Raw genomic sequence first — 24,216 nt, 5'->3', positions numbered from 1 at the left:
TCTTTCTCTGAGTGTGTTAAATTAAGGAGGACCTTTGCATGTTTATCAGATGTTCAATCCTCAAGTGGGCGACAGGCTCGACTTGTTTGGATCAAATCATCCATGAAAATTTTTAAGGATTGAATTAACATGGATTGATTCGTAATTTTTTTTTTTTTTTTTTTAATATTTGACTCTTTTCGCTCTTTGGGGCTAAAAAGCCTTTGTTTGCATCGATATATCCATTATGAGTTTACTAACCCGCAGGGGAGCGGCCGAATTCTATGTGACAGAATCCAACGTTCACGGAACAGTACTCTCATAAAAAATTTTGTGGTTTTTCGTCTGCCTAAGCCATCCGCCCGTCAGCTCGAACTAGTCGAGTCCCGTTGTTCACCATCTTTTTATTGTGAAGTCGGCAAAACGCGCGTGATGACAGAATGTCCGAGTCGCTCCGAAGCATAAGCGGGTGCATTTGGCACAGAGACAAACTCCACAGTTACGAATAGTTACCTAGTTTATTATAATAAAAAGAATAAGCTTACAGCTACAACAGACGACAGTAGGCGTAGTCGGATCTTCTAATTTATTTCGTCCCTCGAAGGGTAAATCCCACTGGAACTATTCTTTCGGATTTCTTTCGGAAAGTCGCAGGCACCGGGGCGTTGTAAGAAGAAAATCCATCACGAGGTCGAGGTGCAATCCAGTTCGATACCGAGATGCAGAGGCGATTTTTTTTTTCAGTGTATGATGCCACACAATAGGAAGACGGAGAGAAGCTCCCCGCGTCCTTGGAAATACCCATTTTATAATTTTTTTTCGGATTCCAGACCGAACATTTTCATAGGTCGTTTCCGACTTACCTCCGCTTTCCGATTGGTCTTCACTCGTTACGAAATGTCACGAGATCAGAACCCAGATTGCGGGATGAGTCAACACCGACTGACAATTCGATCCCTATCGGAGATGTTCGATCTTAGGACTTACATTATTCTTTTGTCTTAATTTGAGAAATACATTTTTCTAATAATTTTCTTCAAACATGTTCTTATTTGGGCATGAAGTTTATACCTTTAGCTAAAATCGTTTTATAAATTTTTTCTAAGTTTTTTTTTTCTATTTATTTTTAGTGTGGTTACAACCCACTTCCGGAGCCCCACATTATTTGCTCGGTCAATCTTGCGAAAAGCACGGTAAAAGGCTCGCTTAGTCCCCACACCTCGAAAATGGGCTGTCCATAAATGACGTCCGCGCTGAAAGGGAGGAAGGGGATTATGACAAGTCGGACTAGGGAGAGGAGAGCGTAAACTTCAGTGGACGTCCGTTTTATTTCATTAAATTTTCTACAGTTTATGCATTTTATTATTCATAAAGTGATAAAGGTTTTGAGTGGGTTGACGTCCGAAGAGGGGAGGGAGTTACGGAAACTCGGATAAAATGGGACAATGAGAGTAGGGAAAGTAAAAATTTCAAAAAAAAACCCCCAAAAAACGAGGAAGTAATTTATAGACAGCCCAAAAAATGTCAAAATTAAAATAAAATAAAAAAGCATTTCGGATATCCGGTCATTAAACCGATCATATTTTTTTTTTTTTTTTTAACTCTTTCCGCCCTGTGGGCACTAAGAGGGCCTCTTTTAGTAGGCCCATTATGGGTTCGGCCAGGCCCACAATGGGGCGACCGGGTGGTGAGGGACGGGGCCCGACATATCTGAACGGACCACCCCCGAAAAATTCCTGGGGATTTCTCGACCCGTTCGGATTCGATCCCGGGTCCCCCAGAGCGGTAGTCTGCCACCTTTACGCTCGGCCATCCGGCCGCTCCGAAAAAAAAAAAAAACAAAAAGGATAGTTGGCAACTGAATCAATAAGAAATTCTGATGTCTAATGTTGGCAACATTGAATTAATAACGATAGTTGGCAACATTGATTTCACGGTAGCCATTTTGTTTATCGATATTTTGAGTGACAAACATGGAGACTCTATTAGAACAACAGCGAAGATATCACGAAGAGAGGGAGCGTTTGGTCGACGCTATGGTGAAAGAAATGTTACACAGAAAAAGCACAGTAAGTTCTACGAACTTCTATTAGTGCATTGGTTTGATATTAAGTAAAGAAGAATTGAAATTAAAATATTTTAATTTTTGTTAGAAGTAGTAAGTTTATAAAAGGATCAGAAATAACTTCAAAAATTTTATATCTAAGTAAAATTAGAGTGTAGTTTTAAAAAACTGCAAATGTTATTACTATTCTTTAAAAAGAGAAAAATGAGTAAAAGTAAATAGATTTCCAACAAATATTATCTACTTTATTCAAAATAATTGTATTACTAATGGCTGCGTTCGGCAGTGGCGTGCCGTGATATTTGATGATAGGGAAGCTGTATTTCTGTAAGAAGCCGACTTACAGGGGCAATCAATTAATTGCGCGTCAGGGACCGTTCGTATTCGTTTGTTCTTATGCTAGTAAAAACCGTATACTTCTTTAAATGTATTTTTAATAGATTATCTGACGTACTTAATAAATAAGAAAGTTCAATATAATTTCCTTCGTTATTAGATTCAATAAATTCCCTACGCCCTCTAAATGCCAATTCTCGCTTTGAGAAAAAACATATAACGTTTGTTAATTTAGATATATCTATTAATTGTAATTATCTTATAATTTTCAATACTTATTTTATATTGTCTACCAATGTTAAATTCTATTCCGCTTTGAATTCCAAATTGCTTCAATTTTACAAAAGAATCGTCATTCATCACAAATTTTATTGTCAAAATGTCTAAATTTTTTTGTCGACGTATTTATATTTAATTCAGGCATCGGTCTTTCTCTTTTAATAATGTTTTCTTTTTCATTACATGGTCTTGAGCCAAAACTTTTTTAAAATAAATTTTTGAATCACTAGTCACAATATAAGGGCTAAAATTAAAATTATAAAAAAAACTTGGTAAAACAAAATGTGTGATGAATATACATGCCTAGTACAAAAAATTCTTCAATTGTATGAATATACTTTTAAAGAAACTTATAATTAAATATAACTTTGTGAAGAAACGTACATAAAAATAACAAAATATTCTTTACTTTTTAAATCTTAAAACAATGCACTTAGTGAAATAGCTCCCTACGAGTGGCTAATGAATGGAATCTGAGGTAGGTAGGTGTGTGCGTGCCAAATCCCGAGGGTGCCGATACCGGTCAATGTCAAATGCCACTTTTGACGCATCACTAGTATATATCAAAGGATGCCACAGGGTTGTTGTAGATTTTAAACGGTTCTCACCATAGCTGTAAAAATCTAAATAGGTTAAACTTAACAGATTGTCCGTTGTTCGTTTTCTAACTAATTCGTTTTAGGACCAAGTGTTCACATAAATTTTCAAAATTTACAACTTTTTGGTCACTCTCATTGAACTGGAAAAATTTCTGTCTTTATTACATCTAATATTACGAACAGATCAGTCCCCACTGTACTCGGCAAGAGATTAGTTCGGTTAAGCTTCTGTTTAAGTAAAATTTCGGCTTTTTCATCAGGGTTTTATTTATGTTTCTAATTCCCTAAACGCTTAATTATTTAACTACTACTTAAGTAGAAATAAGTCGAAACCGGTTACTTTGTACCTGAATATCTGTAGTCTTGGGAAAACAGTGGAAAGACAAATTTTTATGACAACGGATTTATAAATCGTAAATTTAAGGAAAATAAAGTCTAGAGCTTTTTTGTGCCTTGTACGTCTCATTCATTAAATTTGGTTATAAATGGTGCTGCCAAAGTAACAGTTAATTTTTTAACATTATATAAGAATTGTACATGTTTTTTCTGCATTCCCTTACAGATGGGACATACTATAATCGTAATATCACTGGTTTAACATTGAAATCCATAAGTAATATAAGATGGGAGAGCAGAATAAACACGGAATAAATATATCAAATATTTTAATGGAGTTTTTTTTAAACTCCTGTCAACTATACAGAACTATCATAAAAACATGCCAGTAAACTCCTATCGGTTGGGTTAAGTTATAAATCTAGTCTAGGGTGGGCAACCTTTTTTATAACGTGGGCCAGAATAAATTTTACGTTTTTTTCGCAGGCCGTAGTAGTTAATTGACGCCTTCTTGTGACTTGTAATTTTTTTAGTCTGCAAATATGAAATAAATAAAAAGTTAATTACTACATTTATTTCTCTTATCGTTTTCGAAAATTACAAAGAATTGGAAAAAATAATTATTAATTAGTTATTTTTCCAATTTAATAATCTATTAAAGATCTCACAGGCAGGATAGAAACTTCTCGCGAGCCGTAGCTGGCCCACGGGCCTTGGGTTGTCTGCCGTTGATCTAGTCTACTCACGATTCACATAATCGGGCGAGGACGGCCGAATATCTAGCAGGCAGGTGGCTAACAGCCCCCAACCGGTCCGGGATATAAAATTAGAAGCTTTATATGTGAAGCATCCACCAGCTAAACCGGGTGACGTTGTGCTCTGTAAAGCGCATGCGCTAATGCCTATAATCTGGCTGCTTGGAAGTTGACAAGCAGGCGGCTAACAGCTGAGAACTGGTCCGGGATATAAAATTAGATGCTTTATGCGTGTGTTGCTTCTACCAGCTAAACCGGGTGAGGTTGGTGCTCTGTAAACCACATGTGCCAATGCCTATATAATCTGGCTGATTGGAAACTGACCCGGTTTCGACACTCCTTCCGCCACTGAATTATTCGAATATACAACAAGGACGACGCCAGCCAATGGGTAAGGGGGGGCAAAATGATGTAAATTGATAGAGGATATGAATTGTATGTAGGTAAAATAGAAACGATTCATAAAGTTTTAATCATTTACTATGTACCGGAAAAGAAATATCTCAAATAAAAAATTTTCTTTAACTTACAAGAAGCCTAAGAAGATTATTTTAATTAAAACTTAGCATTTAAATAACTTTTTTGAATTTCCAGGGGAGGGCAACTGCCCCTCTGCCCCTCCCCCTGGCGACGCCCTTGATATACAATAGCAATCTTATCGTTTTTTTCACATGTAGTATAGAAATTTGTAAAAGATACATAATGCAGTTATAATAAAATATTAATTTTAATTAATGCAAAGTACGTTAAAATATGAAAATTTATATTTTATAAAATACAAGGGAAGGTCATTGGAAGGTGGAATCGACGCTTCCATCGCTTCCAATGATGGCACGCCACTGGCGTTCGGCAGACTTGACAGTTCCAGAGGTGTTGAGTATTTTTCTGATGAGTTCCCCCTACGGTAGCGTTCTTTCGGAACATGTTTGGTGTTTTGATGTCACATTTGGCAGTGTTTCGTTTACGCTACCTATTGCTACCCGAAACTGTCTGATGAGGCTTTTTGTTTTGATGCATACATCACTTGTCATTTAGCGGATCCGGGTTGCTACGTAATGGCTACCGATTCGCTCGGTTATGACTGTTGAGTCTGATGAATGCAGCTGATGCCTGCAGTCGGCATGCTCGGCAGTTGTAACTATTCACGGGTGTTTTGGCTGGTAAGTGTATCAGTGTGGATTTGCCAAATGATGAGTGATGTATGCTTTGGAACAGGAAGTTAATACCAAAATATTATATTTTTTAAAATTTATATTAGAATACCTGTTTTTGGTTGTTCATGAATGCTTAATGCTGTAATGAATACCTTTGTATTGATGTATAATGTCTTTATTCTGGGTGCAGCTGTTGTTCAGTTGCAGCTAGTGAAAGGTATTGTAAATGAAATACACTACTAAATGTGACATCAAATCACCAAACGTGTTCTGAAACAGTTCTACTGTAGAAATTCAGAAACTAGTATTCAGCAGTAAAATATTTGACTGTTCTGAAACTGTTGTCTGCTGAATACGACCAATGATGTGGATATAAACATTCACTGATGTAACTACAAATAGAATTATTGTATGTGAAAAAAATGTGACTTAAACTGAAGATAACTTGTTAAATGAGTTGAAAAGTTTTGTTCAAATACAGTAAAATCTGTCCAAAGTGGAACCTGACTAAATGAAAAAAATTTTAAACACAACAATTTTCATGTAAATTAAAACTTCTGCCACATATATAAAAGAATTGCCACAATTTCACACGTTAATCAAATTTCTCATTAAGCAAGGGATACCTATATTTTATAAAGTTCAGGAAATTTATTAAGGGATAAATTTAATAAATATATACTTTTGTACATGGATTATACAGAATTTCTTAATGAATAATAAATAAATAATGGCTGTTTTTCTTTTTTTCAAACCACATAGATTTATGGTTGTGGATTAGTAACAGGATAAACTACTATAATTTATTAAAACATTTTATTTTTAGTTTTAATAATTTGGAAATTATAAAAAAAATATATAACTGTTAATTAGAAAAAACAACTAACTAAAAAGTTGAAGAAGCAATAGTGTATATTCATAGTAAGTCAAATGCTGTTTTATTTTGTCAATGTGTCATACTGTAAGGGATGTGAGAGTTGGGAATTTTTGGACAAAGTTGGTCAGGGAAAGTCTTGGAATTTAAAACAAAAATTTAAGTAGGAACCCTATATGTTACAAATGTTTTTGGCCATTTTTCATATGGCTATCTTCGGACATTAGTAAAAACAAATAGAAAAAGAACAAAGTTGGAATGCATTCAAAACTTCCAAATGAATGTAAAAATTTGAGTATTCAAAATGTGTTTCAGACATAATTCAAATAAAACACAAATTAAATTTGTTAAGTATTAAAAATTAATAATTTTGAACTTTAGAGATTAACAAAAGTAAACGTCAGTACACTAATGAATTGGAAATAGATAACAACAGTATAAGTTTTGTATAATTAAAGAAGACAACAGTATAATTTGTCAGTTCCTGATGGACTACAACTATTGATTGATTTTACCGTTATGTTGTACTGTTTTAATTGGGCTACAATTTGAAAAAAATTGTAGACCTATAAATTCCCATTGTCATTTGTCTGTCTTTCCTTAATCTCGAGAACAGAGTTAGTTAGATGAAAGATGAGGTTCGATATGGAAACCTTAGAGGCGGGAGACCCCAATTAACTATATACAAACTTCTGATGCAAACCAGAAATCACGTTATTTCAACTCAGAAATTTTTCCCTGAAAGGTGTTAGATAGATGACTGGCACAACTCTGTTGCTATTGGAAAAGTATGATGTATAGGGGCAAGTCACTACTAATTTGAGGCAGAGTGTATATATTTTAAATTAAATAAATTAAAAGTATGATTATAAATTGCAACCCGGCATTGTGACGACGTCACAATAAATAATTGCTCGTTAGCTTTAGTTTATTATTTTATTTAATAGGGTAATTGTATATATGATGCACTGTATCATTTGTAACAACTTCAGTCTGTAAACTGTAGTTGTTATAATATTTTAAATATTTATTGTGTTTAATGCCTTCAATATTTAATATTTCTAAACCTTCAGTGGGCTGATGAGTCTGAGTACCCAAAATGCATGTTCCCTCTATTAATTAAAGCTATATTTGAATAATTTGTGTTTGGTTATTAGTATTTCTTGTCTTGTTGTGATAAGCCCTTTTAATTATAGCTGTAACTAATAGACTAACTGATTAATGTATAGTTAAACTTGGGGCTAGAAGCACATTTTAATTTAGTTCAAAATAAATTTAACTTGGATATGAACTGATCCGTATATTTTGCATTTTACACTAAAATAAAGAATCAATCACAAGATTAAGTGCATCCCTTTTATTTAGATAAAGATCTGTTAAAAGTTTATTAATTTTCCATTATTTAAATTTGTATTTATGTATTAATCAAAATTGTATTTTGAAAAATTAATTTACATATAATTTCTTCAATTTTATCAATAAACTAATTATTGTCAAAAAATTTATTAAAGTCCTTCAAATTACTTTGATTTTTGTTTTTATTTTCAGAATAGAGAGCAGATTAATTCAGATCATCGATTAAAATTGCTGTTAGATGTAAGTATATATATTTTTTTCAATTTAAAAGATATTATATTCTGGTATTGTATTAATTTTGAATAACATTACAAATTATTAATTTAATAAGAAGGCCTCAGTGAGAATACATTTTTATCTTCAATATTTGCTACAATTGATCAAAAAAATGTTTAACACATTTTTTTATGCACGTTGTTTTATTTGTAAATAAATCTGTTTCTTGTCTATGAAATTTCATAATTTATCTAGTTTTAAAGATCATAGCTTTTTTCATTTTTTACTGGACATATTATTGTTGGTGCTGTTGGATTTTTGTAGAAGTTTTTCATAGAAAGGAACTTGTGAACTCTAGGAAAAACTTAAAACTATAATGTTAAATATGGAAAAGAAATATTCTTTTGTTTATTCTCTTGGAAAAAAACCAATAATTCTCTCAAAAAAAAAATCTGTGAAGTTTTATCACATCTGGAACATCAAGGTTCCAAATGAAACAGTTATCAGACAGAGTACAGTAGTGCTTCATACTTTGAATTTAATTCATTCTTTTTGATGCCCATCATTTACAGACATATGTAATAACAGATTTATAAATGATAATGTATTTTTGTAACTAAAGCATTATTACATTGCAAATGTCATGCTCAGCTGATACTGGTGCCAAGGGCTATGCTGGATTAAAGTCAAATCATAACTTCCTAACAACATGATGTGTTCAATATTGCAGCTTTCTATAGTGCCATGTATATGTTTTTATTAAGGTTTATTGTTGTTATAATAATAATAATCTATATCTATAAATGAGAATATTTGTTTGTTTGTTTACTATACACTCCTAGGCCATTCGACCAATAGTTACGAAACTTAGAAGTACAGTAGGACCCTCTATAACACGGTAGATATGTTCTGTGTTATATGAATCCATGTTGTACGAGTCTCTTAAATATATGAGCCAATCAGCCCGGCACATGTGCAGTTTAGGGGCTACGGCTATTTGAAAGGTTTTCTTCCGTAAAATTAATCGATTCTAGAATAATTTGACTCGACATTTCCAAATCACGTATAATTTTTTGGGAATAATCCATATAAACTATGCTATAAACAAAATGTTATAGAATTACTTACTGAGTGTGCATCGTTCGAAGATGCCATTGCCTAAGCTTGGTTTCGTCGCGGAGCAACTCATCGAACGGCGGACATGTTTCCTGATAAGTTATTCTTTCTGCGAAGAATTCGCTGAACTTTGGAGACGTCATTAATAGAAATATAATTTTTATGGCCGTTGAATAATACTGTAAATGTTTTTTTCACAAGAACTGTATAAAAATTTATCAATACTTTCCCGCCTAAACTCTATATACGCCTGGTGCTGGACAGCGGCAAGTAGTTCGGCTGCTCATCCACTATTGGTCCAGAATCAACCAATCCTGTCTCGACACAAGTCGACGATGACGTTTTACCATGTTATACGAGTCTCTTTTAGCGTGTTATACGAACCCGATCGCAATTTTTTTGCTATGTTATATGAACCTGTGTTATAGTGGGGTCTACTGTATGTTAAACATAACTGCCAACTGAGATAATGTCATACATTCCACCCCATAATAATGATCAGATTTCTATTATTAAATTCTAATGTATTTAAACAATACAATAGCTTTATCTAAAACAATTGCCAACAGTTCAGAGTTTTGTTAGAATTTTTTTAATGATACTGTAAACTGTAATTTTTAATCTATATCTATAAATGTTATATTCACTTAATTACTGCAACAATGATGTAGTGGTAAATAGACACGCTACATTATTTTATGAGTAGCACAGCATTCATCTGCATGGAGTCAAAACTGTTACAATGATAGTTACAAGCTGGCCACATGGAGTTTTCCAGGTTTTCTTTAAGTTAATAACACTTAAATAGGGATCAGACTCTTCTTGGGAGATAGTCTCCTCAGCAGATCACCCAAGTGTCGCATTGCCAAAAATAAATTTAATACAAAGTTACCAGCAAGCACAAAATGTGTTTTAAGGGGTTTTCGAGAGTGCCAAGTTTAAATATTTGGTCCAGTTTTTGTGAAATTTTATTTGTTGTCAGATTACCATTTGATATTCAGCTGTGAATAGTATTGTTCAGTACTATTCACTGAAAATATTAGAGTTAACATGACTGGTGAAATTGTGTCATTTCATATCACCTGAATATCATGAAAAACATGACAATGGTAGGCTAAAATAACGTAATTTTTTTATGGTCTTCATTTTAATGTTCGTTGTTCTTATTTTTGCCCAGGCAATGCCAGGCTTATCTGCTAGTTATTATATATTTCTGATATTTTAATTAAAATTTTTAATTGAAGTTAAGACCATTTACAAAAATATACAATTTTCAAGTCTTTTCTTTATCCTTTAACACAGGCACGTTAAACTCATATGATATTACGGGCCATGTGATCTATTTTGTATTAAGTCAGTGCCGCATGTTTTCAATGTTCAAAAACTTAATAAAATACGACTTTTAGAATGATTATATTATGTATTATGTATTTATTAGACTCAATGTATTGTATGTTATACATACATAGACATTTTATATTTCAAGTTATTTTTTAAACTTAAACTATAAATATTTTATATTTTTTATAAAAAACAAAAATAAAAGTTATAATAAGAAAAATCAATCAGTTTAGTATCATTTTTTAGAAGATATTTGACAACGTTTTCACAAAGCAAGTCATCAAAATTTGGTTGAATATATTCAGCTGATGAAATTTTTAAAATTGATGATAAATGTTGATCGGTTAATCTTGACCTTTATGAATTTTCGTTATTTTTCATTAAAGAAAATAGTTGCTCGCATGAATAAGTGCTTCCGAACATAGCTAGTATACGCGTAACAAATGATAACATTTTAGGAAACCAATCTACAGATAAATATGTAAGCCTATTAAAATCTGGAATTCCAACTTCCATACATTTTTGCTTCAGCAAATTATCGCATTGGATTTTATTTAATTCCATTTGTAAGTTTTTATCAACAATTTCTAGAACAGTTAGAAAAAAGAACAAAGAAAGATTCCTAAGCCTAACATAATATAATAAAATATGTACAAATATACAAATATCGGTATGGCTGACAGCCACACAAACATGTGTTGTGTGTCGGATTAGATCGCTCTGCGTTCTATCATGTTTGTAATCATTTTGTGTTTTTATCTCCGTTTGGCTTCGGCCACCGCTTTTCATTTGGCGCCTTGCGTCAGCGCGCAGTGTCCCACACGATCACACGTGACGCCAGCGTCAACCAAAAAGTTCAAACTTTCCAACTTCAAGCGTCAAAGCTCGATATTTAAAAATTTTTAAAAAGTCTCAGTGGGCTACAACCTATGTATTGGCGGGCCGCATGTTTGACATGCCTGCTTTAACACAACCACAGAAGTAACAGTAAAATTGGCTTGAAGAAAAACTTCATTAAAAAGACATATAATAATAGATAAAAATTCACAAAGTTAAAAACGATATCAAACATCAGCCTTTGATTGGAGGATCTGACGTTTTACATTAAAAACAAAGGTACATTTTCTCACTCACTATCCTTATCATATTTATAACTGGTTCTAGCTCTCTAGTGGTAATTTCAAGTTTTTCACTTCATTTGCATATGATTACATTTTCATGACGACTCAGGATATCTTCTGTATTGAAGTTGTATTCGAAAATTGTATATTTTTGTAAACGGTCTTAACTTCAGTATAGAAGATATTCTGAGTTATCATGAAAAAAAATTTTTAATGTTTAAGCAGAGAAAAGCCCTTATTAATTTTATTACACATTATTATTATATTAAATCCCGATTAAATTACTTACTAAACTTTTTTTCCTCTAGAGATACATGGAATGTACAGCAAATCTGAAAGAATTATATGAAGACAAAGATGGGTAAAAAGTTTTGTACTTTTCATTGTCTGTTGTAAATGGTTAAAACACTCAATATTATATGTAATTTAATTTTCAATCATATTTGTCTTTAAACTTCATCATAAGTAAAATATACAAAACACAAGAACAAATTTGAGGAAAAATTATAGAAACATGCATCTCTTCAGAAATAGAAAATACTGGATTATTTTTAAAATTTTAAAAATTTATCAAGAATATAGATTTAAGAATTAAAGTTGTTATATGAATTATAAAATTAATCATTTTATAAAAATTCATGTAATCGATTATTCCCTCTTACTGTAGTAATTTTCCATGCAGATGCTTTTAGTAATTTGTTTGTCTTGTTAAATTATATGTAATATTTGGTGTTTTATAAAAGCAATTATGAGAGCTATATTACAGCAATATTTTTATAAACTGTATTTCAAATATATGTACAATTTTTTATATTTTTTTTAGTTTAAGAAAAGAAGAAATATCATCATTATCAGGACCTAATGAATTTGCAGAATTTTATGCCAGACTTCGAGCAATTAAAGAATTTCACAGAAAACATCCAAATGAAGTATGTATAAATTTAATACAAAATTTATGATGATTCAATAAGAATACTAACTTTATAATATCAAAATTTTGTATTATTTAATGTATAATAAATTAGTTAATGTCATGTTTATTCATGAATGTCATTTTCTGAATTTTAAAGAAGATATAATTACTTATTTGAAATCATATAACTAAATCAAATGAATAACAAAACTATTGATTTTCTTGAAAATTTTATGAAATATTTATATTAATGACAAAGATAAAAGATAGCACTACCATATCTTTATATTCTGTTTTTACCAACTTTGTATTATTTGAAAATCTTAAATATTCTTTTAGCTTATTTTTATTATCATTATCTTAATGATAATATATGAAAAAGAAAGAAAACAAATAATGTTTTACATTAAACAAACTGGATATTTAAAAAATTTTCAAGGATAAACAACTATTAGAAGTATTTGAAGACAAACTTTCAACTAAACAATAGCAGAATGAGTCTTTTCTTTTAGACTTTTTCTCATGTAAAAATATGTAAAATCACTAAAAAAAATAAAGTCTTTTGGCTTTTGGGACTTTGTAACTTTGTAGAAATATGTCCTTAGATTTGTGTAAATGTTCTTATAATGTGTCCTTATAATACTTCATAATTTTATAAAACTTAGCACTAACTTGAGAAATAAATAAATCAAATCACTGGTTATTTATGGAAGCCAACAGTTTTTATTAAAAGAATTGTTTTTGGTCAAAGTCTAACTTTCCTCAGCTTAAACTAGTTAAACAGTTTACGGATGTAGAATGATGTAGAGCAGAATACATACATTGGAACAAAATTTCAATGAATTTTGTTCCAATGTACAGTTTCCTCAAATAACCAATGATTTGATTTATTTATATCTTTATAAAATTAACAGTTTAAAATTATAATTAAGAAGATACCAAAATTACTATAGTGTTTTTGTTTTTTGAATTATTAAATTAAATTTACTGTATCTATTATTAATAAATATTTGTTCTAAACTGAATATCTGTTTCTATTCTTGTGTCTTAACAAGTTTTTATTTACTGATAAAAGTTTGTCTTAGAAGTTTTTGTAATTATATCATTTCTACAAGATCCTAACCATCAGGTTTAATTAAAGCTAGTATTTTATATTTTAGAGAGGGAGAAAAAACTTTAAAAGAAAATATCATCTTACCCAATGCTTAATTTGTGTTCCTGTAGAAATGAAAAACTTAACCAACTTTTCATAATTTTATAAAAATTTTCATTGGTAGCATAAAAATTAATTTTAATTATCCAAAATACATGTAATATGAATTTGTGTTGTAGAAATTTATTAGTAATTTAATATTTATATTTATGGAATTAATAATTAATATTATAATTGAGACTGTAGATATGTTTTTTCATTTTAAAAAATATTTGAGCTTTTGTATTAGCTGTGTTTTAAATTATAATGACTTTCTTTTTCAGATTATGGTACCAATGGCAACAGAATTTGAAGAAATAAACCAAGCTAGAGAAAATCCAACAGAAGAAATGCAAAGTAATAATATATATATATATATTTTGTTATTTTAATATTCATTTAAAAATTTATGAAGTATATAAAATTAACAATTTTTCAAAATTACTTCAGATATGGTTGAATTTACTGATGAAGAAGGATATGGTAAATATTTAGATTTGAATGAATGCCATGAAAAATTTCTGAACTTGAAAGGTATTGAAGTAAGTATATTTTAAATATTAATTCTATTGAAAAACATAGTTTAACAGAAAAACATTTCAGAAATACATATAGTATCATACATTAAATGTTTCATATTCACTGAGGTTACATTTTACAAAACTTTTGTGAATATGAAAACCAACAAAAACACAACTGTTTACTTCAATAAATATTTACTAATTTAATGCTTTTTGTCTTCTTAATTGACCTTCTTCAGGAGATTGGTCTTTTTAAGTTATAAAATGCATACAAGTATTTGTTGTAAATATGATGCAGTTACAAAAAGAATATGAAAATGAATATAGAAAGGAAAATTACATTGAAATAATATAGTTTTTCATTTCTTTAATCTTATGTTTATAATATAAAATATATTTTCACGCAAAGAAATTTTTCTTTTTGCATTTTTAATCTCTTTTCTTAATGTATCTTATGATACATTTAAGAATTTACTTTTAAAGTTGGAATTTTAAGTTTAAATGTAAATTCAAATATCTGAATATTCCATTTCCGTAATGTCTTATTATTGAATTTAAAAACTTAAAGATGACCTATGATATTAGATTGAAAACGTTTGTTTAATAAAAAGTTTTTCTCGGCAACCATTAGGTGGTGAAGTAAGATTGTTGCTCTAGTGTTAAATGAAGTAGATCCATTTAATTTTGTTGAATGAAATATTTGATAATTTTTCACTTTTACTATAATTTGAATGATAATAACTTATATTAAATATTTTTAAAATGTTTAATTGTATGACTTTAAAATGTTATGTTGATACTGAGGAAATAATATACAGTGAAACTTATTTAACTCTGTCTGTAACTTGAATATTTCTTTATAACTTCAAGAAAACAAAGCACTTGGTAATACTCAATGGAATAGCATGGTTTTAATGTCTTCGACTTGAATTTCTTAACTTGAATTTTCTCTAAATTGAATTTTTTCATGGTCACCTTACACAGATTTATGTTAATTTCATCTTCTCCAGCTCAAATTTTAATATTTTTTCTATCCAAAAAAAAGTGATCTTAATTATCAGATTTTCATGAAATTTTCAGAGTTAGTTGTATCTATTATCCAACACCAATTTCCAGACAATGTTTCAGTTGAAAGCAAAAGTTTATTTCAATAAGACACCTGCAAAACTGTTCAATTTTATTAGTAAGTGTGACCAGAGGGTCGGCATCTCTTTAGTGCCTTGTCAGGATTGACACCACTGTGTCTTCTAGGATAGACACACAAACCTTAATGGTCGCAAATTCGGAATTTGTGTGAGCAGTTACGTGCACAGGCAATTGGATTCGGGATGGAGGAGGGTTGAGAGATGGATCGGAAGTGAAACACTTGGATACAAGATTAACAACTAAAATAACCAATTTAATTCAACAAAAAGGAATACATAGCTCTACGCTATTGAATAACAGTAGAGAGAGAGAGAGAGAGAGAGAGAGAGTTTACAAGAAACCGTGAACTGGTATATCTACCTTTGATGCACTAAATTATGCAGATTTTTGGGATCACTGACTTTCGGTCATTCACTCAGTAAGGAATCCAGGAGCAGTTGAGGTTTTCTTTTTCTTGGATGGTGGTCAAGGAAGTGATGGAGAACTGGAGGATCTAATAATCTGGGGAGTTTAACAGTGTTCTTAAAGAAAAAGAGAGTATGAAATTCCTTGTACAACGATATACCTCTCTTTTTTTTTTCTGGGGCATTTTGTTGATGCATTTGCGAACTCTTGACGCCCCTGTCCTTGAGTCACTCTTTTTTATACTCCAAATCACGTTATCCTTTTTTCACCAATCGTGAATTTTTGCCATTAGTTGCCAGTGACACATTCGATGAGTTCCCTGGGAAAGGAAACGACTCTGGGGAGAGAGCTTTGGTCATCCTCTGGTAATAAAATTGGGAAAAAGTTTCAAAAAATGAAAAATGAATTTTCTCTCAAAATTTTCATCAAGTCCGACTGAACATTTTGCTGAAAGGTGTTATATGGGCTGTTTAAAACAAAAACTACCAAAGATTCTTTATATAATGAAAGAGAGGTAAAGTACAAATCTATTCAGGATTGGCATTTTTTACTCTATTGTTTTCTGACATAAATCATTTGTAACTCAGAAGTTTTTTCTTGCCCCTTGGAGCTTTGAGTTAGAGAAGTTTTATTGTATTTAATTTTTATCATCAGACATATTATCTTAAATTATTATAAATATACTAATAATAATTGTGTTTTTATTCATTCTGACTAATTCTTAATTTGAAATATAATTTTATCTGCAATATAAAATGAAAAAATTTAAAACAATATTAAACACAGTTTTTAAGTAGTAATAGAACTTATTTTCAATATATTAAGTTTTATTTGAGTTTGTATGTTTTGTTTGAAAGAAGGTAAATATACAAGTTGTTCCACATAAAATTGGCCTCACTCACTGGAAACAATACAAATGAATTTAGGCAAAAGGATATTCATTAGAAATTTTATTTTAACATCATTTAAATATGCAGAAACTTACAGAAAATGTCGAAAGTGGTGTCCTTATGCATCTATGCAACTTTACATGTGGGTATTATGTTCAGACTGATCGTAAAATACTGATGTTGATAACCTCAATGCTTCTGTGAATTCCTTCCTTTTGGTTTTCACACAGTTCTGAAGTTGGTCTCATGCACTTTTCCTTATAAATACCCCATATAAAATTTCCATTTTGTCATCTCAATCAAGCCAGTTTTAAGTGGGATGCACTAGTTTTAATAAGTACAAAAATTTGTATTATGTAGTGTTCTATAACTTATAAAAGTTGATGATTTAGATAATAGCTTAAAGTTATTTTAATTTTTCAAATTAAAAACTTATAAAACAATAGATTAAATTATTAAATATTTTACTATTTAATTATTTTTTGACGAGTAATAATCAAGATTTCTGGATTTATCTAAGAAATACATTAGGAATTAATAAATTTTAAGTTATAAATGTGGTTTTTTCACTTTATAATGAAATTGTTACTCAGCATGCAAGTTTAAAATTACTCACACCAGTGTAACTGGTGTCATCTGAGTAACAAGTATATATGTGTATAGGTGAGAAGTGAATGTGGAAGTCATGGGGCTTGTGGAATTGAGTTTACTCCAACATGCTTACCATAGAAAGTGTCTACTTCTGTAGTTCACTGACTTCCTAAATTAAATCAAAGGTCTCTGAGAGTCCAGGTGTACTTCCTGGACTCTTCGTTCCCCTTTGAACATTCATTTTGAAAATTATTTTTCATATTGAATTATAATGGAAATAAAGGTCTAATTTGAAATATATTCTGTTTCAGAAAATTGATTATCTGACTTACTTATCTGTGTTTGATCAACTTTTCGACGTCCCAAAAGATAGAAAAAATTCCGATTACAAGAAGTAAGTAATGTATTTTGGAATTTAATTAAAAGTTAATTAAAATATGATAAGATTACTTCTGAAAACTTAAATTATATAATGATTATTTTATTATAGTCAGTCAACAATGTTTTATAGTTTGTTTAAACTAATTAATATTTGGAGATCAACAAAATATTTGTTTATGCCAAATATTTATTTTGTTTTTGGAATGAATGTATGAACTTAAAATGTTTCCTAATGCGCTTTTTTTTTCTAAAATAAATATCAATTTTGTACTAAAAATGCATTAAAGATTATTTATATTAAGTTAATTCCAGTGATTTTCAAAAACAATGTAGATCAGTAAAAGTGCTTTTTTTGCTAATTGTACTGACTGTTTCTCATGTTTGCGGGTTTCTTTTTAGATTTTGAGAAAGTCCTAAAATTGAAAAATTTAGATCGCTTTTAAAAATTTGAAAAAACAGTTCTAAAAAATAAATAGTATTAATTTTAAAGTAAAGTTCTATCCACATATTGTTTTAATAATAAGCTGTAAAACAAATATGTGTTAACAAAAATAATAATTATTCAATCCAAAATTAAAAATAGAATAAAATAAGAAAAATATACAAATGAGATTGAGCTTAACACGTTAACTGCCATCCAGCATGTTGGCTGTCGTACTAGTTAGGGCCTCACAGGGCCATCCGACTGCCAGCTGTCACCCGACATCGCTATAACCAGTGCAGTTTCACTCAAGGTTAAATTATCCTGGCTTTGTAAGATGTTGCTTTACATCCTAGTGGTGGCCTCTCACAGACATCTATAAAGTTGGTTTCTGACTGCTGACCGTAGAACCCCTCCATGAGGCTCATGAAGGGGTTCGACGGTCGGCAGTCGAACCACTTCATCTGATAGTGTTTTTTTTAATAGTGAATAGTTAAAACAAGGAAAAAATATCGAAAACTAGTTTAATTATTCTCTCTTGTTACGTATAAAGTGATTAATATTAAATATTTCGTGGTCTTATAGTCTCCGGTATCAGGCCATATGACGGCCAGTCATCGTTGATATATTTTTTTAATCTTCACTCTACCGACTGTTATATAATGACCCTTCTATTTATTTCATAATAAAATATTAAATATCAAATTTTCTCATTGTGGCTTGAAAAGACGGAAAATATCATATTACAGTTAGCCTGATAAAATGCAAAATATCATATTATAGATGGTAGTTAATGTGTTAAAACATTTAGATATTTATCTTGATTTGAAGTGTATATAAAATTATAAAACACCAAATGAGATGATAGTTTCTTAAAATGTTGATATTGTGATATGGATCCTACACACCATAGGGAATGGACATACAAAATATAAATAGTTTTTAATGATCAACCTTACATTTTTTTACTTGGTAATTCCCCTGTTAAGGTGAAAACAGAGGAATTACTGTTTTCACTTTAACAGCTATGGAAACAGATGTTGAAAAAGAATTATAGCTTAGTTTTGTTTAGGATAACAGATAGGATTTTTGACAGCTGAAAACTTATACTGTATTTTCGCAGATTGATTGGCACGCCGCATATAACTGGAGGTTACCAGCATGCCAGTTAAACTGCAACTAAAACAAAATTAATCAGATCTAACAAAACTAGTTGTTAAATAAATGTTAAAGAAAGCATTCTTCTGAGTAAAATAAAATAACATTGTAATTTGACTGACTTAAAATCAGGAAGAGTGTTTTAGTTTACAGGACAATAAAACAATTAATGGCTTATTGACAATAGTAGTAGTTGTTGTTGTTGTTAGTCAGTCAGTGTGGGCTGTGCTGACAATCTATCCTAATCTTAGAAATAACACCTTTCTCTCAAATTTCACACAAAGTGAATGTTAATTAGTGTGATTTGAAGTAATTTGGCAAGTTACTGAAGTTTAATATTAATGTTTATTTTTGCATTTTTTGATAGATTTACAATAAAATAAACACAAAAGAAAAGACTTTTGGCATTCCATAGGTATTTTACATTGTTAGAAATAAGAAAATATGCAAAAATTAAATATATCATAGTTTTTGATGTAATACTGACAGTTTTACAGTTTTAGATTAGAAACTTGTTTGTTTTTTTTATACATCCTCTATGGAGGGATGTATAACCTTAAACTGGCGTGCTGGTTTTTACATGTGAAAATATCTGATTTTGTGGTCTCCCCAGATGAACTGATATGCTGAACAATTTGCAAAAATATGGTAGATCTTTAAAGAGGTTCAAATAAGAAGGTTAATGAGGTAATTCTCCTGAATGTGGAAATAATTAACTAAAAAAATTATAGAAAATCAGAAAATTGATATATAGATGGATACTTTGTGACTTCCTCAAAGAATGTTAAATCTAAGCATGGATTATTTTAGTCTGGGTTATGTTTTAAGAGAAAGTAATGTTACTGCATTATTGTACATAAAATAAAAACCTTTTCTTAGCTATGCTCTGACACTGATATTAACTGATTAGGATACATTCTACTAATAAAATAATAATGAATATATAAATTTCAGTTCTTTCTGTTGAATTTACTAGGCTGCATTAAAAATTTAAATAGTATTAAGCTAATACATTAAGTTTTCTTAACTCTTTCTACCTTATGGTGACAAAGAGGGACCTTTTTCTAGTTTCCAGGCCCAACATGAATTTGACTAGGCCACAATGGGGTGGCTGGATAATGAAAGATGGGCCCTAACATATCTGGGACAAACTGATCATTAAAAATTTTTGGGGTTTATCTAGATGAGATCTCAGATCTTTCAGAGTGGTAGGCTGATGCTTTAATCTCCTTTGGCCATTTTGCCAAAGTAGCTAATATAATTTTATCTAAAATGGACAAAAATAAAAATTTGAGATTGGATATGTACTTAATATTCACAGGATAAAATTTTTAAAATCTATTATTGTTTAAGTTTATTAGATATTAATGAAATTTAGAATATGTAATTGACTTTAATTAAAAGTTTATTATTTTATTAGATATTTAGAAGTTCTTTTGGACTATCTTCAAGATTATTGTTCTAGAGTAAAGCCACTGCTTGATTTAAATGAGGTATTGTATTAATTTTTAAAATTGATAAATCATCTTTGCTCTATCATTTATAAGTTAGTAAATAAATTCCTTTGTAAGTCTATTCAAAAATTACAAAAAATAAATTTTTTAGAATGTCTTACTATAGAATATAACAGACTTTGTACCTTACTCTCTAAGACAGTGGTTTCAAACCTCATCCCAACCTTATTTCAAACCTTAATAATTTAAAATTTAATAGTAAGACAAAATGAAAATACTGTTATTTAAAATAATGAAAAGAAAAATAAAAATAGATATGTGGTGCTTAAATTAGTTGTCCAACTATGTCTCATAAGACCTAAAATATTTAATTCTTGTAAGATTTCAAAATTAAAATTTTAAAAATATATCTTGCTCTGCTACATATTAACTAAATAAAGTGCTCAAGAGTATAGGTAATCAGTAGTGGGCTATTCAATGGCCATTGTGCCCTCAAATAACCAACTACCAATTACTTATATATACTCCTGCACTTTTAATTAGCTAATATGTGACAGGCAAGATAAAGCCTTATATGATGTTTGTCTACACCCTGTGTATTTTATATCAAAGGCACTGGATAATGACTTTACGGTGAGACGACAACAACAACTGTTATGATCAATTGTGGAGCTGAGCATATCTACATTGTAAAACTGTAAATAGTGGTTACTCTGGTCCCACAAGGTGTAGTGGGCATAAGTAAACTTCTACCTTAGTTGTCGGCAATTGCCAACTCTGTATTAACTTCCTACCCAGTTCTTCGTACCCACAAATCGGTGCGGGTATTTGGTTTCTTTTGTTCTACGGGTTGGCACGTGTCTGTAATGTAAATACTGTATATTACCTAATTTTCCGTACCCACAAGTGGTAGTGGGCTCTGTATACAAATTTTGTATTCCAGTTACCCCTCAGTACTCAATATTTCTTTACATTTTGTTGGTTTTGGTAAATAACACGATGCAGACGCCCACGAGCCTTCCTCCTTCATCCCCTTTCCTATTTTTCTTTATACTTCATCTTCGCCTCTTCTCTAAATATTACTTTTCTCTTCATTTCACACCCAGGCAATACCTCTGAGTAGTCCCAGGTCTTCATCCCCTATGTGCTAGAAGTCTAGAAGTGTGTATTTTATATCAGTAACTGAATTGATAAAAATGAAAAAACAAAATAAGATATTTAAAAATTGTTCTAAGTAAAACATGCAACTATATATTCATAGCTTTTTGGAATATAATTTTCAATTATAATGTATGAAATATATTTGATGTAGAAAAAGTGAAAATTTTGTGGTTCAATAAATCTTTCACTATAAAACAGAATTCACTTATCATATAGCATGTCCTGTAACAAAAGTTAAGTTAAAATACAGTTATAAATTTTTGCTTATTGTAATTAGAGTTTTATACATAATTTCCATTATCTTCAGGTTAATTGTCTTTTCACATTTTCAATCCCAACATTTGATTGATACCACAATTGTTATTTCTTTCAGTGTAGTAATTTAAATTGTTAGCTTTTTATTTCAATTATATGCTTACTGTTGTTAAAGACAATATTATATGAAATAGTATAAAAACAAAACTGGATGAATTATTAATAATAATGATGATAATTAATAAAATTTTCAAGTTTTACGGTTTTTTAATTATTTTAGCATGTTTGCTTAATGTCAATGAATAAAACCAAATTCCTACTAATTGTTTCTTAGGTACTTGCCCCATTAAGTGTTGTTATTTGATTATTATCAATATAGGCAAGGTGATTACAATAAGTAAATTCTTCTATATTAAGATCAATAATATGTTACTCTTTGAAAATTATTTTTGATCATTTATAAATTTATTTATTTTCCTTGTGAATTATTTTAAGTAGAATGTGATATTATTCTATCAGTAAGATAAATTCTATGAAATTTAATTATCTTTAGAGTATATTTAGAATGTAATTCATAAAGTAAACATTCAATCAGAATAATTAAAGTAATAAAATTATAATGTTTTAAAAATTCTCATATATATGTTTTAAAAATTTCTCATATATATATATATTTTTTAACTTTCTTTTAAATATCAGGAAATGGAAAATGTATCAACAGATTTTGAAAAACAGTGGGAAGCTGGAACTTTTCCAGGATGGCCTGTGAGTTTGTTTTCTTTTTTTATTTTATTAGATTTTAGTTTTTATGTATTTTAAATAAAACAACTAATTTTAACTAAAGAAAAACAATAACATTTTTAAATAGCTTGGAAAATGTATTTTAAACAAAAATATATCTTATTTTAAAGTGTTAAAACATGAATGCATGCTTCATCTTTTGTTATCAGCATTTTATATTATGTAATATATAGATAGTATAGCAGGGTGCAAAATTTCATTAAATATCTTGATTCCCAAAAATTTTCCCTAGTCACCATCCATATATTAATAGTCTGACTTATGACGACTTATAACTGTGCCCCATTAACTTTATTATATGTATTACATGGTATTTTCTAGTAATAATGTTTCTTTATTACAAGTAATGCTCTTCAATGGGATAAACAAAAAATTATGCGAGAACAATGTCAAATAAACTAAAAAATTCCAGTTTAAATACACCAAAAGTTTATTTTAAAATCTTAATGCAAAAACGAAACGTAAAGTTTTTTCAACAACTACGCTACAGAAAATATATTGAAATAATACGTCTCCGAGGATTATTGATATATAAAATTACAAAGTTGGGGAGAAACCTAAGAGCACATCCAGTTATCGCTCTGTAACTTTATTCATGAAGAATTTTAATCACTGTTAGAGATGATTGGATAATGCCAGATTTAGCAGTAATATACAAGTATAAAGTTCCTCTAACCAACAAGTTCAATACCATTCTTTACTCTAGTCTTTTACATTCTCAAGAATGTTACAAGATTACAAGAATACAGATGGGATATTCAGAATTTGTACTATTTTGGAACTAAGAATCAGAGTAGCATAATGTGAGATCTGACTTTTAACAGATCCACTTTTTTTATAATAATTCGTCTTAGGAATTTTCCCCTAGTATAAACATCCTGTCGAAAAACGGCCCTGGACAAGAAACTAGGCGTCCCGGCCAAATAACCATCAACAATCCTTTGTCTTTAGCTTGTAACCTGAATAATCTTGCAACATTAGTTTATAGTTACCGTTAGAACTCGTCGCATGTTTTTAGTCCCGGGAACACCTCTGACACAAATCGTCATCCGCTTACAATCACATGATCTAATTTCCCAGGCAAAAACTATAAAAGCCACTCCTTCCACCCCTCAGGAGTCTCCTATCACCTGCCGGACATAACGCCGTCGCTTGTCGTCACCGACTTGGACCTTCTCCGACGTCTCCGCGCTCAGTCGCGAACATATATAAAACTGTGCTAATTGGATACTAATCTCCCCATCGAGGAAATCAAGTGTTAACTCTCTAAGGGACTAAATTGAGGTATGAACCGCAAATGTAAGCTCTCTCTCGACCCCTACGCGCATTAGGGAAATTAGTTATAACAATGGACACAACTACAAATATCTATCTTAATAAATCTTGTTTTTATTGTTAAA

General features: G+C 30.2%; 1 protein-coding gene and 1 non-coding gene across 2 annotated transcripts in view; both read left to right on the top strand.

Moving 5' to 3' along the window:
• The first annotated feature begins 1,903 nt into the window (after positions 1–1,903).
• The window catches only part of noi (splicing factor 3a subunit 3 noi), a 29,385-nt gene continuing 7,072 nt past the window's right edge, over positions 1,904–24,216 (top strand). Inside the window, exons 1-9 of the mRNA XM_067272694.1 lie at positions 1,904–2,048; positions 7,926–7,973; positions 11,836–11,888; positions 12,351–12,456; positions 13,917–13,989; positions 14,083–14,174; positions 17,497–17,579; positions 20,566–20,638; positions 22,715–22,780. Of these exons, the coding sequence (XP_067128795.1) occupies positions 1,953–2,048; positions 7,926–7,973; positions 11,836–11,888; positions 12,351–12,456; positions 13,917–13,989; positions 14,083–14,174; positions 17,497–17,579; positions 20,566–20,638; positions 22,715–22,780 (690 nt within the window). The 5' untranslated portion in view covers positions 1,904–1,952. The remainder of the gene's footprint in view (positions 2,049–7,925; positions 7,974–11,835; positions 11,889–12,350; positions 12,457–13,916; positions 13,990–14,082; positions 14,175–17,496; positions 17,580–20,565; positions 20,639–22,714; positions 22,781–24,216) is intronic.
• Positions 17,288–17,423, top strand: LOC136977258 (small Cajal body-specific RNA 3). Its single transcript, XR_010881060.1, has one exon. It is a non-coding gene; the product is annotated as a small Cajal body-specific RNA 3 (non-coding RNA).

The sequence above is a fragment of the Centruroides vittatus genome, unplaced genomic scaffold (assembly GCF_030686945.1).
Source record: "Centruroides vittatus isolate TY-2023 unplaced genomic scaffold, ASM3068694v2 contig_452, whole genome shotgun sequence".
Taxonomy (NCBI): domain Eukaryota; kingdom Metazoa; phylum Arthropoda; class Arachnida; order Scorpiones; family Buthidae; genus Centruroides; species Centruroides vittatus.
Note: the sequence above shows the minus strand (reverse complement) of the source record. Positions and strands in the feature narration are given on the sequence as shown.